Source organism: Protopterus annectens, chromosome 2.part1 (genome assembly GCF_019279795.1).
Source record: "Protopterus annectens isolate FY-2018-M chromosome 2.part1, PAN1.0, whole genome shotgun sequence".
Taxonomy (NCBI): domain Eukaryota; kingdom Metazoa; phylum Chordata; order Ceratodontiformes; family Protopteridae; genus Protopterus; species Protopterus annectens.
Genome location: NC_056729.1, coordinates 657,761,700 through 657,779,475, shown reverse-complemented (window position 1 = coordinate 657,779,475; position 17,776 = coordinate 657,761,700). Strand labels below are relative to the sequence as shown.

The following is a 17,776-nucleotide window of genomic DNA, read 5'->3' as shown; positions in this document are numbered from 1 at the left end:
AAGCCAAAGGGCATTGCAGAGAATTTGTAATGCATTGAGACAGCTATGAATCTGAGGTATCTTCTGCAAGATTGTCTGATTGGGACATGCAGGTATGCCTCTTTTAGGTCCAAAGTTACGAGCCAAGCCTTCTTGCCCAGCATGGGCAGTAGCTGCTGTAGAGTCAACATTGTGAATTTTGGAACTTCCAGAAATGTATTTAGTACAGACAGGTCCAGTATTGGTCTCCAGGTTTTGTCCTTTCTGGGTACTAGGAAAAGTCTGTAGTAAAATCCTTGCCCCTGCTCTTGTTGTGGTACTTGCTGAATGGCCCTCATGTCCATGAGGGCTGTAATTAGTTTTTGTGCCTCAGCCCATTGATTGTGTGGCAGGTTTGGCATACCTTTTGACCTTGGTAGAGTGTGAAAATGGAACCTGTAGGTGTGGGACACTATGTTCAGGACCCATTTGTCTTGGGTAACCATTTGCCAATTTGATGAAAAGTGCTAGTTTTCCCCCTAAGGGGGCTGCCAAAAGAAAAGTGCTTGGATGTGGCAGAGGAAAGTCATTGGGACTGTTTCCTGTAAGGTTGTGATTTGTCTTCTCCGCTTTTGGAGGTAGGAGCACCCCATTGTTTAGGCTTGCATGAGCCTTGGGGTTGAGATCTGCCTCTGGGATGCCTGTATCTGCCTCTTTTTGGTCTGTCTGACACTGGAAAGGACCAGTTTTTAGAAGGCCAGTTCCTGCTAAACCTGGGTGGCTGTACCTGTAAGAAATCCTTGACTGTCTGCATGGATTTAGCTTTATCTTCCATTTTTTTCAACACCTCTTCTGCTTTAGTACCAAATAAAGTATCATGCTGTAATGGTGCATTTAATAATTTTGATTTAACATGATCAGGCAGATTCTGTTCCTTTAACCAAGCATGCCTTCTAATAACAGAACCTGTAACAGCGGCCCTGCAAGAAGCCTCCAGTGAATCATAACCCACATTGCAAATTATGCTTTCCCACTTGTTCAGCTGCATGCAATAAATCCTGCAATTCCTTGTTCTCTGAACATTCAGTATTTGTCAACAATTTCTGTTTAAGCAGTGACATTAAATATTGCGGATATTTAAGCATATGAAACTGACAATTTAAAGCCCTTACAGCCAAGGTAGCAGAAGTGTAGACTTTTTCCCCCATTTGTCTAGAGCCCCAGAATCCCTATCAGAGGGGACAGAGTTTTTTGCAGTGGAAGCTTTAACCCCTTTGGGACCCTGCGATATAGTTTCTGGGTCAGCAGCGGGGTTTTTATATAGGAATTTATGAGAATCCGGAACCCTGTAGTATCTGTCTGGCTTAGCAGGTGCAGGGGGTAAAGAGTCAGGGGACAGGCCGGACTCTGAAAATACATCATCTACAATGTCTAGAACAGGTGGAATAGCAAGGGGCCTGTGCTGAGGAAGAAGCAAGAAGTCTCTGAGCCTTTTCTTAGATTCAGAATAATCTTGGCTCTCCCAGTGGAAATGCTCCCTCATGGTATGCAGGGTTTCCCCAAAAGAATAATCCTCAGGAGGAGAGGCAGAAGGAATGGATTCTTCAGCATCAGAATCCTCATAGGGAAGCATGGAGTAATCCTGTTCAGAAGAGGAATCAGAGGAAATAGAAACCTGACCAGAAGAATCATACTCTGTCTCTTGTTTAGGCCTCTTATCAGGAGGGGGATGGGAGCCCCTGATCAAAGTAATTAGGTCTTCGGCCATTTTGAGCATCTGCTTTTTAGGCATGGAAGACTGAGTAGGAGAATGCTGTACTTTTTCTTTGTCTTTAGAGCTGCTTTAGTCTTTGTCTTTGAATCTGAAGAAGGCTTAATATATAGTTATGTAGGTCTGAAGACACCCTCAGAAGCCGATGCCTGCTCAGCGGCTCCGGACCCATCTGAGGGAACAATTTCTGAGTGTCCAATACCTTGAGTATCCAGAGGCCCAATCGGCTCCACGTGGGAGTCGGAAGCGGTCCTGTGGCTCTGAGTTAGCGGGCGCCAGGGGCTGCGAAAGTGCCTCACTGGGAGCCGGCGAACCGGCGACTGCCCTAGCAGAGGCTTCATCGTTGGTTTTGGACCTCGGATGCCTATCCTTTTCCTTGTCCTTGCATTTTTTGTAAACTCCGGTTGTCAGCTGTTCCGACAGCATTATATAATTAAATCTTCGGCCAAAGTAATGAAATGCAAAATCAAACTGACGCTTAATAGTGCATTGGTTAAATCGAGCACAAAACTGACAGCTAGCAACGTTGTGATCAGGGCCTAGGCAAGGAATACAGTAAGAGTGAAAATACTTATGAGGTATTTGCTTCCCACAAGAAATACAATTGTTAACTTTTTCTGACATTGGTCTGGAGCAAGAAAAAAGTTTCCCCAACGGGGTACTTAGCTTTAATGAAGACTTCGGTCTGAAATTCGGATTTGAAAATCTCAGGAGTCGGCTGACTGGCACTTGCGAACTGCTTGTGCTTCAGGCACCATGCGGTAAGAAAGACTGAAGAAAATGGCGTTGGCTGCATCTTTTATACCCCTGGTGCACTGACATCAGGGAAGAGGCGACAGCAACCGACGCTGGACCTAGACTTTGGAATTCTGGCCGACTGAGGGTAGCCTGCCAGAAGGATAACCCAAGACTAATGACTGCAACAGTGAAACACGATGAACATCAGTTTTGTGATCATTCAGGTATAGGAGCGTAACTGACATTTCTGTGTTGGAATAGTTAGGGTGACTCAGTGGGTATCTAGTGTGCTTTTAAAAAGTATTACAACCCCTCCAGTTTTTTTCTATAGTCTATCATTTCAGATGATGCTCATGAAATTCATGATATGATCAAGTATTGATAACATACTATGATGCTCAAGCATCTTTACTAATGCACTCGAGTCAACAAACCCGAGTGCAATAGCTTTAAATGCATTTTTATTTTATCAAATAATAGAGGTGTATCATAAGGGGAATCACTAGCAATATTATGAAGTATTTGATGTATTTATCGCAAGGACAATATTAAATAAGATGGAAACAAAAAGCAGAAGAAACAGAAGTTCTATATGACCTGACAGAAAGACCCCCCGAAAACAGAAGTTCTATATGAACTAACAGAAAGACCCCCCCCCCAGTATACAAAAGCAATTGAAAACATCTATTTAACAAGAAATCATGGGAGTTATGAATATTTCCCCTAAAATAATATAGTTTCCACTCATTAGCTCATGAATACAGAGTGAAAGATGTCTTTAATAGCACACTCAAGCCATGAAGCCAGATTCAAAAGTTGTCTTTTACAGCTCACGCCAGCAATCCAGACTTTAGTAACTATAGGCATGTTTCAACCTTGTTAGGTTTCATCAGTATAGAATAAGAGGAAACTCTAGTTATACTATGAAAGTGAAATATTCATCTTAAAGGAAAACCTTTGATTTTCTTTTATCTTATGGCTACATTCAAACAAAGTATAAAGAAAAAAAAGCAAAATTCCCATAGCAAATGCAGATAAATCCTAGCCAGAAAGATACTGGCAAGAGGCAGAAATACTTTTACAAAGACATTTTTTTTTCCAAAGAGGAAATCTGCATATCCTACAAGATGCCTTTATCAGAATATTTTAGTTTCCATTTTATTTGATAAGTATGCATCGGGGCACTAAATAAGGCTTCTTGCTAATGTTGGTGTATCAGGATAATGATAAAGTCCTCATTTATTTTCTATGAAGGAGACCTAATAAGGTAGCAATATGTTTACATCTAGATAAGTGTCTTTAAACAGAGAGTACTACTGGAGACTTGTTTGTCAGTGTACTAAGACAGCATTGCTAGATTTTAAGAATCCAGATTTGCAGTTTAAAATATTTGGTAGAATTCATTCAGTTAAAATAGTATCACTTCAGCTGGTGTTTGCATTTCTGAAACTGGTGATTTTGAAGAAATGGATAATCAAAAAAGCATTACCCAAAACATTAAACTGACTTAAATGCATAAAGAATGCCCCACCCCTATTCATATCCAGAATGGTACGTGCCATTAATCTGAATGCTGTTGCAAATGCAGAGGCTGGTATGAAAAGATACCATTTTAAAACAATATAAAAGACCGGAAACATTTCAAACATAGCTGTCATCTCTCCAGATTTTTGCAGAATGTCCAGACTTTTTCTTAAGTTTTTGGTTTCGTCTTCATAAAATGTGTGGGTTTCTGGCAAAATACGGAGGACTGAAGTCACTAAATAACCTACAATTGAGTTTCAAGCTTCCTATCCTTCAGAAAATACATGCTAACACAAATCCTGTTATTCTAGCAACTTTGTTAAGTTTATAAGAACAATGTTTAAAATCTGTCCCTATTTTTGAGCCTTTGTCCCCCAATATTTTAGGCTTTGTCGAGATTTCTTGTTTTAAAGATTGAGCAGTATGATTCAAAGACTACTGATGTTTTTGCTACACAAAACAATTATGTTGTCACACACTTTTTGCAGTCCTACTTAATCCTGATGTGTGATGACAGTTAAAAATGAACTTCTATATAAAGTCTTCCTTTTCTCAAAAAAGTTACAGGTGCATAGGTTCATAGGTGTTTGCTAGACTAAAGACCCCTAGGGCCTTTTTAAACCTAGTCATGCATCCCAAATCTTTGACAAGTTCTGATACCCTTGATAAGTGTAAGCAGGGGCTTGGGAGATGAACCATTTACAGGTTGCCTGTGTCCATTACAGACATAGGTGCCAGACCAGGAATGTATATCCTGTTCCCCATCCAACTGTCCAAGTTGCACTTGAATTGGGTTAGGGAGGAACTCCGGTTCACATGGATGAAGAGCCTGTTAGATTGACTGGGTAGTCTATTGGATACATACCTTTCTCTCCAGCAGATTCTACTTATATCATAGGCAAGGTTTAAGTCTTTAAGACAGATAATTCTGGTGCTGTTTAGTGGATATGCAGGAGGTCCATCTGAGTGGGGTCTGACAATGCCCTATATGCCAGTCATAAATGTCCCTTCAAAAGCCTGTAGGAGACAGAATACATGGATAGGTCCTTGAGGTGGTCTGCAGAGGACATTTTACTTATGCCCTGTGAGGCGGCATTCCTGATGAAGCTATGGAACCAAAATCAATGATGGAATCCAAAAATTCCCAAGGCAAGCATAAATGACTTTAGAAGGAAAACTATAGTAACTGTTAATCAAAAATTGCAGTTTATTTGTTAGAAGGATAATGTTAGATTAGATAAGCCAATTGATACTGCTGAGTATTACCTTTCTGTTGTAGCTCTCCATTTTCTTAAAGTGTTGCTATGCCAGGCATACTCCTACTTTTACTAAGGGTATTGAATGGTATATTTCCAAGCCACGTGCAATATAATGTAAAAGAATATGATTTTTTTTCCTAGCTAACAAAAGAGGTGCTCTAGGTACAGATACCTACTTTCAGAAGTAGGAAGAGTGATTTTTATCTAGCCACAGGGCAGAAACCTCGGGTTATAGAATTTGTGTTATTTATAGTATTTTAGCAACAAATACATGGATTTATTCTTTCTTTAAATATATGTCTTTGAAAATTTGGTCAACATTTAAAAATCAAAACTGCAAATGACTAGTTAGTAATTACTAGGGTAATCAGGCACATAAACACAAGTAGGTTTGCCATTTCTGTTTATCTAGAAAGCACAGACTATTATTTTTCTTCCAGATGACAGGTGAAAAAACAGTGAGTCATGAAAAATTACACATACGCAAATGTGAGAAAAAGGTGATTCATTGCCAAGACAGTCCGAATTTAACTCAGCCATAATGAGAATTTTATTACCGCTACCAGCAGAGGTCACCTACTGTATAATACCATCCAAGACAGTCTGAGTCTGTAGATAATCATCCAGATTACCAGGAACTACTACTGCCTGCTGGACTTCATGTGGGTATTTTTAATTAATGTACATGGAAGTTGGCATGCCCTGTAATCAGCTGCAGTGACATACTTTTCTATTTGATTCTCAGGCAAGTAAAACACACACACACACACACACACACACACACACACACACACACACACACACACACACACACATACACTATGGCACAGTATCTGTAATCATGTCTCTTTCGCATATCAAGATCTTGTAACTCATCCAACACACAAGTTCAGCAGTTTAAACATTCAGCTGAGCCATTTTGTGAAGCTTGGCACTCTTTTTAAAAGCAAAGGGTTTCTTTTATCTTCAATATCTGGAGAAAATCAAATGCACAGGCATATTCATGCCAGACACTGATGAAACCTTTTGCTTGTACATTTCTTACTGGATAGCAACATTAATATGTGGCTTTAAAATTAAATATAGAACAGCATGTCAGTGTTTGCAAGGCTACTGAGTCAGCTAAACACACACAACACATTCTGAGAGAATTTTTAGTAGGTAAATATTTAATCTCCCCGGGCCTCCGCTGAAAACAGGATCTGTGGAACCTAGTCGGACTTTCCCGGTCAACAAATGTTAAATAAAAAATAAAAAATAAAATAAAATACCAGCCCAGACAGTCAGAGATGGAGAATAATAATGTGAATTAACAGAATCTACAACTCACTGCTGGACTTCAAGTCCATATTTTCAATTAATGCTGAGGGAAGTTGGCATTCCATAAAATCAGCTGCAATAACACATTCTGTAAATGATCTTTCCACTGATAAATTTCAGCTGCAATAACACATTTTGAAAATGATCTTTCCACTGACAAATTTCATCTGGTGTGCTTACTGAGACTTGAAATAGCAGCAAACAGTAAAGTACATCCATGCCTTTAATTTTTGCAGATTACAGAACATCATAAATGAATGCTTCTATACTTTTACTAGGAAACCATAGAAATGTGAAACACATATTGGTGCACATTTTCAAGACAAGCAAAATCACGCCCAGAAAATATTTTCAGCTACATTTACATCCCCCAGAAAATCGTGGTCAGGGAAAGAATTACATCTGCAAAGTCTATACTCCATGCAGGAAATGGTAATACAAAAATGGTTAAAGGAGACACTAGTTGTCAACAGCCCACACCCCTACATGATGGGTCACGTGGCTAGAAGTGAGAGAGGCTGATAGCATAAATGTTTCCTCCTAAAGTGAGACAAATGCCTGGCAGGTAGAGACATTCTGCTACTCACTTGTGTGGGTATGTTCCCACATTACCCGCTCTTTCTTAACTGCAGAAGTTTCAATTAGCCTGAGACCTACATGGACAATCTGAACTGCTTAGTAATAGTTCTTTTACAAAGTGTCACATTTGCTTACCCGTAGTAATTTTACAAATGTGCCGAATATTACATTAAATTACAGTTCTGACTTCATCTTCCATTTTTAAAACATAGTAATTTTATTCATGTCTGCAGCAGTTTCAGTTTGAGCTGAGCTGCTTGTGTCGATCGCCTGTGAAATTAGTCTTTTGAAAGTGGTTACTAATCCAATTCCTCCTGCACCTGGGAAGTTTATTTTTGTAAGCTAATACTGAGACTTGTGTTGCCTACCAGTATATTTCCTTTAGAATTATTTAAGTAATTTTTCTCTTGTGAGAGAAAAGGATTTTGCAATGTTCTGAGCAATTGTTGTTGGTAGTTATCTGCCTTTTCCAGGCTTCAGTTGGTATTTGCTTGCTTTTGAATTGTTATAATTTCTGCTGTGTCATGTGGCTTTGCACTTCTCTGAGCTGATCAGCTAGCTCAGTGTTACATACTGCATTCAATGCAGTGTACATTACTCAGAGCGACCACACTATATAGTACAACATAAAACCGTTTATGTAAAACAGTAAAAAAGCAGCTGTGTCAGACCACGCTAAAATGCAGAGTAATACTTTATTTCACCACTAAGCAGTTTTGTCTCGTAATAGACTTCGTCAGAGTAAAATACACTATATAGTAGCCTTTGAGTGACTTTTGTGTTTGTCCATTGGCCTAAACCTACTTAATGTGATCTCCCATCAATATCTGCTACGTTAGAAACCCCCTCTTGTCACTTTAAATCTCCTGAGTCTGTCTTATTTTTTCCTATAAAACAGACTTTTTCACTTCCCGAGTCTGCCTTATGTTTTCCTGTAAAACAGCCTTTTTCAAAATGAGGACAACAGAGTACCATGCACCTCAAAAGACTATCTTGCTACTCTTGCCAAACTTGTTGTTCCTTCTCTTCCTACTAAGAGTTTCTAAACAGGCTGCAGCTCCTGAAAAGTCTGCTGCAGTCTCCCTATTACATGTCTCACCAGCTGTTACCATTCCAAGTACTACTGATTCCCCACTAGTAGACCATCACTGTCTGGACCCCACCCACACCTCTCTCATAGAACAGTATGACCCTTTTTACAATTACCAATAAAAACAGATTTTACCCACCGGAAGGTAATGAGGAATAAGACATGGACAGCTATTCTGGCAAGATTACTGTTGTTTTTTTGACACACCTGTTAGTCATGCCCTTGCCAAAGAAGACTTAGTGAAAATGTTTTCCATTGCAGCAGCTGTTAGCGGACAAAACAACAATAAAAATCAACACAAAAAAAGACCAACCATGATTTTTCTTTCTCAGTAAGGTTTTCTAGTATCAGCATTATATCTACAGTAAAGTGTTGTTCTCCAAGCAGCTAGTTTGTGGAACTCCCTGGTTTGCAGCATGCAGATTCAGCCTGCCATCTTTCCTGTTTGTTTGATATGCCTGCAGAATTTATAGAGCTGTACTGTAAGAGCAGGATAATTTTAGTTCTGATTTTTGACAAACAATTCCATATAGCTCTCGACTGATCAGAGTTGCACAGAATATCCAGATTTCTGCCTTATATTTACGGCCCATTCCTCATAAAATATGTGTAAAATATGGGTTTTTCTTACAAATCTTCAAGGGCTGCAGTGACTAAATAATGAAACTTTTAGACTTCATATCTTCCTTCAGTAAATACAGGCTAAAGCAAAGCCTAATTTTCTATCAGTATTCTTAGTTTATAACAGCAATATTTAAAATCTGTGCCTGATTTTGTTCTTTGTCCACCAATTATTTTTGACAGAATTCTTGAGCAAAGAAGTTGACAGTTATAACATCTTCAATAATTTTATGTGCACTTCACTTAATAATCATTGTGTATCAAAATGTTGTATATACTGTTCACCATTATAATGAAATTTAGTAGAGTTATCACATGTTATTACATAGTATTAGTTCACTGGTCTAGCTTTCTCATTTATGGTTTGATTGCTATAGACAATTCCATATGATGCTGTATACTGATGCATTTTGTTCAAAACCACAGGACTAGATTCCACAGTAAAAATGTATGCTATTTATGATTATATTCAACAGTCTAAAGCAGATATTATATATACCATCTCTGAGATTGCCACATCTTGGAGAATGGGGAATATTCTGTGAAATGGCCATCTTGAACTTATATGCTAGTCAGTTTTTTGGCCATTCAGTCCCCATGTTTCAGGACTCACTTTACCGGGTCCTGACATTTCAGATGGTTACAGATATGATATAATTCTGCTTTAAGAAATCTTTAAGAAATGAAATTAATCAAGAAATACTCAGTCAAGAAGACTAGGGTTGCTAACATGGCTTAGTTCTAAAATGTCTAGCTTTCAAAACCAAATGTAGTGCAGGATTACAGGTGAGTAGCAAGGTAGGCTGTTAGTTAAAGAATCATCACCCTGATTGTGAAGGTATGTGGCTAAAAGGCCAGATTATATCACCGTGCAACCCATAATAATGACTCATCAGTTGTTTCTTTCTTCTCCTTTTTCATCTTAGCTGATTAATTCCTAACCAGTGACTTTACAATTGCCATAAACTCCATAAGTGGTAGGACTTTCTTATATGCTTAGAGGCATTTCCATTCCCAGAGAATTATTTCACAGTTTATTTATGGCATATACCTGTCTGATATCTAGTGGACTATTTACCCCAGCGGTTCAGGATTTACCTTTACATTTCCTAGCTGGATCAAACAGTAGTACCTTAAATTGTTTTTTTTAAGATCTCACAGTTTACTACCTAACATTTAAAATATGAACACCTCGCTTCTGCAGATCAGGTCACATGTAAAGGAAAGGGGAAGATAATTTGATAAAGAAGATTTGGGAGAAACAAAAAGAAGGTTAGAGGAGACAAGGTCATACAACCAATGGATGGATGGATTAATTGCCTAAGTGATGAGCTGCAACAATCAGTCATTACTGAAAAGGTAGGGGAGTGGGTCTGAACTGAGAAATGTGGCAACAGTTGACACAGCACCCTGACCCTGTTTTGAAATGGGAAAAGGGGGGTGATGTTGATGATGATAATGATGATGACGATGTTTGTACTTTGTCATTCTTTATTGCTTCTATGTTTCAACAGATTTTTTCTTAAATGTCTCAAGTTTTTAAGCATATTACTTTAAACTTTTAAGACTTTTAATAATATGTATCTGCTAAAAACATTGTACCTAAGACCTTGGAAATGGTAGTTGTCTCAGTGATGAGTTTAGCATTTTCCTCTACCTCAAGTTGTCTGAGTATCGCAGTTTGGCCTCACATAATTATCACAGTATCAAAGTTAGGGTAGCATCTAACTTAAAAGGAATAATTACTATTGTTCAAGAAAGGGAAAATCATTGTAATCAACTGAAGAACCACACCTCAGAAACAGAGATAGCTATCTCCATGCATAAGCCCCTTAAGTGGACTGTTATCTCCTTCAATAGACACAAGCAAGGCAGGTTGGTGTAGGCACAGCTGAAATGTCCATGTCAGAGGGCTTTTTGTAATTGGTAGCATACATGGCCCCAATCAGGACTGCTCCTGGTCCACTGCTCACATTTTATTCATGCTGTTACTAAGGTAGCTATGGGGAGTATTTGCTTTCTTAGGATGAGACATAAAGACTGGAACACAATGGAAGAGTGGCAGATGTAAACCTCACTAACCATAAATAGCATTTAAGAATCAATAGTATCATTGGTGTCTTCTGTAAAGGGCTTTCCCTTTGTCTCCCCATTTTAAAGTTTCTGATGAAGGGACAATTGTTGGCTTGTCTCATTTGGTTACACAATGTAGCTATTAGTATGAATCTCCCATACTTTTCTTTAGTGGATCACATCATTGCTCAAATAATATTACTCATTGTTGGGGCCTCTACTTATCTTCCTGTTGGCAACTGGACAGCCTTATATACAGTATAAAGTACTCCCAAGCATGAGACATTCCATAGATATCAGCGCTCCATTTTGTAAGCCTAAATCTCCAGCTATTATCCCAATCTTAGCCTTGTAAGAACTGGCTATGTTTTAACTCTAGCTTGTCCACAAAGTAGATATAGCTCTAAAACCTCCTCATCTGGAAAATGTAATGGTAAACATTAAAGGTATAAGAGAATAAGCTTTTCTTCATTTTAAGTTAAGCACTTTTGAGCATCCCATGGGAGTGAGGGACTTATGAATGCCCAGTTCAAGTTCAGGACCTTCTTGCATCGAGGGGATTTATATGTATGGAGGGCAGCATTTATTGCCATGCACAAAGGGGATTGGCTTGCTCATTTTCTACCATGGCGATTAAAGAAATATTACAGTGATCACATGCAACTGAACTAAGATCACAGCCAAGTGCCATCCAGAGACAGTCAGCATGTTTCTCAAGCAGTGTTGCAGTACATTCTACTATCGCATTTGCCAGTTATACAAATTATTTTACAAAGCAGAACACCAACTCCTGACTAGAATTAACACATTGTACCACCATAAAGAACCTTCCTAGCACTGAAGTCTCATTAAATGGACTTTGTATATTATACAATTATCATCAAGAAGGCTGAGTCATGGAGAGTCTCCACTCATACCTCTCAATTGTCCAAGTATTGGACAGATGATCCAGATTTGTTCAGAAACATTTGTACCATCCATCCTAAATCTGGAAACTGTTTTGTAAAAGAGGAGTTTTTCTGATTAATATCATATAATTATCTGAAGAATTTGCTTAAAATGAAAATGTGTAGGAGTATTTGTAGGACTATTTATAGTCAGTCCAGTAAGTAACTGCAAGTTGAAAATGAAATGGATGGTGTTTTATATTACAGGTATCAGCTCCTTAAACAGACATGGTAAGAATAGTATTGTGTAAAGCTGAATTAAAGCTGCTGCTGTTAATAGCTCTCTATAGTGAGTTTAGCTATTTACAGGATTTTTAAGATAAAATGTTTCTTGCTTCCTGATATACATTGATTTCAAAGAGTATGTGGCAGTTACACTACATTTTTTTCTAAATGTTAAGTAGTTAGGGATTCTCGTGACATCCAAAGGCTCAGATTTCTGTATAAGCCAAACTTAGCCTTCCTGTCTCTTTCTATCTCTCTCTCTCTCTCTAAGTTGCAATTTCAACTTGAAAGTTATCCAATGACATTTCCTATATCTGAATCATTTAGTCCTTAAAGTAAATAAGCTGTCTTGAATGGAAATTAGTAGATTAGGAGGAAGAGGATAATGCAGATGCAGGATTTATTATAAACTACTCACCAACCATTATTTCTAGTTCAAGAAATAGAACTATGGTCATGTTCTGCAACTGATTAAATTTTAACTGCAATAGTTCATCTGTGGACTTCTTAAATGATCCAGTATGTTAATGTTGGGTAGTGGTCACTTAACTTATTTAATAGCATATCTACTTTATTGTATTTTTAAGGGATGCTTGATATTAATATTACCAGCCTCGTTGTTTAAATGCAGGTTATTTTACATACATTCATGTATCCCAGCTGCTTCAGTCCTTCTGGATGGGTCAGAGTCCTCTGGAAATTGAACATTCTCCCTGTATTAGTTTGCAGTACTCTGTGTTCCTTGATTATAGAATTAAGTAAAAGGCCTTATCTTTCTATAATGCATAGTTCTAATATCATGCTTACAAATACCCCAGTGTGATACTATAGGTCTTTAACACCTCCAATTTTCCTCAATATTTGAGGAATGAAACAGCCTTAGTTTGTGTCTTCTACACAATCAGATATACAACATCCTAAAAATAAATAAATAAATAGACAGATAATCAGTTAAGTATTGTTAGCATATGCATGCAGAGCAATATGTCTATATGCTGTGCAACATTTGTTTGTGTTTATGCTGATACACCACTGCAGAAAATATTGAAGCAGGACATAGTTCTACTGAGCTCTGATTTACTTAAAAGACGAAAATGTTTAAATACGTGACTGAATAACTCAAAGAACATATTGAAGGCGGGGTACCACAAATACTATTGTTTACTCCTTGGGATAAACTTAACAGATCTCATGGATAAGCACTGCACATTGCTTTGATAAAACCAATCAGACATGATATGCCAAGTATCAGGGAGCATCAGTATTCTGTACCTATAACAGCTGCATGACATAAACCATCTTCTCAGCTACACATTTGTTGTTGGGGTTTTTTGTAGTTTTAGTTCCACGTTAGCTGCTCAGTAAGGAAATGGCTCAATTTCTCAGGACTGTGTTTTCTCAGTGCATAATATATTTGTATGGAATATACATTTTTTTCTTTATATAGAGGCTATAGCATCCCTGAAAAGGGTAAGGAGGTGTGGACTGTGAAACCCCTTGCAAAAACAGTTTTGCTCGCGTTCTTTTACCTGAAATCCACTATTACTTGAGCACTTGTTTTCTGATCATTTACATATTTTGGTGGGTTTCATGCTATATTGTGGTGAGTTTCATGTATAAAAGAAAATTTGTTTAGAGCTTTAACTTTTGATAACATATAGTGGAACTGTTACATTGTATGGTTACCCTTAGAACTAACAGTATATTATCCATGATTCTTGCTCCTTTATGCACCTAGTTCAGGTAGGTTGTAGTATATATTATCTTTATATGAGTAGTCTTTAAACCTTATTAAGCTGTAATTTTAGATTTCCTTTTTTTAGTTAATGAAATGGTCAGTGTCCATTTTCCTTGTCTGTGGTTTGTCATACAATTTTCAGACAGGAGTTTACAAATGCTATGCATATTGAAACTGTTTCAGCTCATTTTCTGTACGGACATGTAGATAATATTTTAATAAAGCTTAGAACTATGTAACATTCTGCGTCAGAATCAAACTTGCCACTTTCATCATACCAGGTTTTTATGCACAATATCACATCCTTAGGTGCTGAAATCCATTTAATCATTTTGGTTCTGTCTTTTTTGTCAGCAAATGATATCACACACAAGACTCAGTTGTATAAGTTAATTGTAGATTTTATCAACTGTTGTACAAAAATAGTTAGCTATGATATGTTGAACAAATGGGTATTCCTGCTATTTGGCAGAGTTAAAGTATGATGCATATTTCTTTTCAAAGGATGTAGAAGAAACGAAGAGAAGTGCTGAGCACATACAACTATTATTCTGTTGTTAAATGGCAATTATGTTGTTGTCATATAGATAACAAGAAAATCATCAAATAAAATTCTGTCGTGTATCATATTCTATAAAAGGAGATTTCTTAGATGTGTAGCTGCCTCAGCAGAACCAATTAAAGCTACCCATCACTGCATATAATCTGCATTTACATATGAGACAGACCCTTTAAAAGAAATGGAGTAAAAGTGAAAGGCTTATTAACTTCCAATTCAGAGAGTATTAAATGCACATTCTTTAAAAACTGACATCCTAAAAGCATTTTGATATCAGATAAATGCCCCTTGCTCTGTGGGCTGTAAACTATGTAGTGTAACTCAGCAGTGCTACTTTTTTAATTAATTGGCCTTCATGAAATGTTAGTCCTTTGCCTCTTTCAGCTAAGTGATGCAATAATGTACAAAAAGGGTTAGATGTGATTAGAATATTTTGTTGTGGAATTATCAGTTTTATATGCTTCCTTTTTTACCTTCATGTCAGCTGCCCATCACCTGCTACCAGTGTCTCACTTTGATCATTCCATCCTCCCTCTAGACGTGCTCCAACCAAGATTCAGTAACATAGGGAGACTGAGGTATCCTTGGGTTGTTTCATACTGCTGCTAACGGAGAGTTTTACCTTTCTACTCCTAACCTTCTGTACATATACTCATTAACGCCCAATGGGTGTGATGTAAAATAGGCATTCATGCTTAACTTCCCTTCACTTCCACAAGGTGCTGACATCAATTGGATTCAATGCCCACCCTCAGGTAGTACTGAGAAGTTGTTTCATCAAGTTGTCACCAGAGAAATCAAGTAGTGTGAATATGCACCTCTCTCATAGGTTCATAGGTAGGTACTAGGCTATTGGCCCAAAGGCTTAAGTAAGCCTAGCCAACAAGGTTCCCTGGCTTACGCCACCCAAGAAAGTTATTTTCCTGTGCCCCTGTCAAGTAGAGCCACAGAAGTGATCCCCGGGGTGTATTTCCTATTTCCCATCCACTCATTAAGATTTTTCTTGAAGAGTGCTAATGAGGAACTTTGCTTGACATAGACGGGTAGCTTGTTCCAGAGTATGAGAAGTCTCTGGGACAGGAATCTATCCCTCCAGCATGTCCTGTTTATTGTGGTGACAAGGTTTAGGTCCCTAGAGTGTGTATCTTGGAGGGATTTGGATTTCTTTAGGTGCAGCATGTCCAACAGCTCTTGGTTTGACATAGCTTTATATGTTAGGCAGAGATCACCTCGGAGTAGGCAATATGCTGCAGAGTAAAGCTGGGTTTTTTTGAGATGGACAGTGTAGGGCATCCGTTTGAGGCCAGTAATCCTCTTTGTGAGGTACTTCTGTGGCCTTTCCAGCTGCTGCAGATGTTTTGTGATGTGCATTCCAAAAGGGGCATTGTACTCTATAGTGGGTCTAATGAGTGTCGAGTAGAGGGAAACAATGACCTCTTTTTTCCTGGATGAAAACCCTTTTGTGATGAGGTGTGTCATGTAGAAGGATTTCCTGACTACTGTGGCGATGTGATTATCAAAGGAGAGACTACTGACCACCTGGCTCCTAAGGTCTCTTATCACGCATTCGCCGTTAAATAGACTGCCACCTATGTAATAGTTCATGGGTACAGAGATTTCACCAAAAGAGATGACAATGCACTTTTTGGCATTGAGCTTGAGGCCATGGCTCTGACACCAGGCATCTGTCTCAGTGAAGCCCTTCTGTAGGCTGTCCACATCATTTGGGGACTCGACTATGGCTCCTAGTTTGCAGTCATCTGTGAACTTCATTAGCCAAAGGCCTTCTGTGTTAGCCTGTACTTCAGAGAAGTAGATACCAAACAGGAGATGTCCTAGGACTGAACCCTGTGATACTTCACTTGTCACTGGTTTGAAGTCAGACTTGGAGTCTGCAACTTTTACAGTGTGGGTTCTGTCAGTGAGCCAAATGGCAACCCATCTTGTGACATAAGGATTTATACCTAGTTTAGTGAGTTTATCTATAATTCCAGAATGGGGGATGGTGTCAAAAGCCTTGGCAAAGTCAAAATAGGCTGTGTGAACCACATTACCCTCATCTACGAATTTGGTGACTGCTTCAAAGAAGTCGATCAGGTTCAGGAGGCATGATCTGCCTTTCACAAACTTGAACTGGGTGGGGTCCAGAGTTTGGAGGTTACCAGTGTCTGTTTATGAGTTCCATGATGATATGTTTCATGGCCTTACAGACCAGGCACGTCAGGCTAATAGGGTGACAGTTCCCATGATCAGCCACTCTGGTTGGGCACAAACATCTTCTCTACCTGTTCCCTCAAATGCCCAGGCTGCTTTTTTAGGTCACCTGGAACACAATCAAAATCTATCCATCTACACCAACAGTGCAGGCTTTTATTTGCTTACTTCAGCGCCAAATGTCAGTCACTGTAGGTACAATGTATATCCTGCTACTGGCACCTGAGTCCTCCAAGAAGACAGCCTTTGAAATTCACTGATGTAGTGATGCAGACAGTATCTGTGGAAGCATTTCAAAGTCTTGGATGTAAATTATCCAGTATGAATAATGTTCCAGTACTATGAATACTTTAGATCCCAAAGTCAGTAGCGTTTGACTGCACCTTCCAAAAAGGTAAAGTTCACAAAAACTAGCAATGTATGTCACATCAATCTTAGCATGGTACCTTGCAGGTAAGATTGAGCTCCTGGATGCCTTAACCTGCAGCAGCACAGTTTATCCTGCATCAGTGCTAACCTAAAGTACATCCCACAGATGCATCTATTACTGTAAATGGGTTCTAGGCAACTACTACATACCTTTGATTTGTACAGTATGTAAAGCAGATTGCATTTTCTGAGTTACTGGGCTAAATTCTCTAAAGTAAAAAATGAAAAGCATGATATGGTTAAAAAATCCAGCTTCTGAGGTTTAAATGGGGCTTAAGTGACCACCAGCAGTAATAAAGACTTGCATGGACTTTTTTTAATGCTAGAGGAAAACTGTTTCATTGTGATAAATATACTGTCTGCTGACTTGTCAGATGTTGCCAATCACTTAGCTGGGGAAATCTACTATTCATTGTTAAATAAGCAAATCAATAATAAGTAAGGGCAGTAGAAAGCTACAATATGGCTGGAACCTTTTGATAATCAGTACAAAATGTGGCTTGTTGCCAGTACCCTCACACATTTTGCTTTTGGATTACTTACTTTGTGAAAGCATTTACCATGATGTTTACAGTCCAGCAGTTTTCCTTTATACTCACCGAGTTAGTACCCAAGATTTGCAGACTTGGCTTGTCTGTCTCCAATAGTTTGGCCACCATCTTCAGAAAACTTTCCACAAACAGATTAATACTCTGGCAATGGCATGCCATCAGCAGCTGGTCCAAGGCTTC

At 38.5% G+C, this 17,776-nt stretch overlaps 1 protein-coding gene across 1 annotated transcript in view; it reads right to left on the bottom strand.

Annotated features, from left to right (window-relative positions):
• The window catches only part of EFR3B (EFR3 homolog B), a 2,101,782-nt gene that overhangs the window by 1,054,861 nt on the left and 1,029,145 nt on the right, over positions 1 to 17,776 (bottom strand). Inside the window, exon 4 of the mRNA XM_044062396.1 lies at positions 17,645 to 17,776. This exon is cut by the window's right edge and continues 19 nt beyond it. Coding sequence (XP_043918331.1) covers positions 17,645 to 17,776 — 132 coding nt within the window. The remainder of the gene's footprint in view (positions 1 to 17,644) is intronic.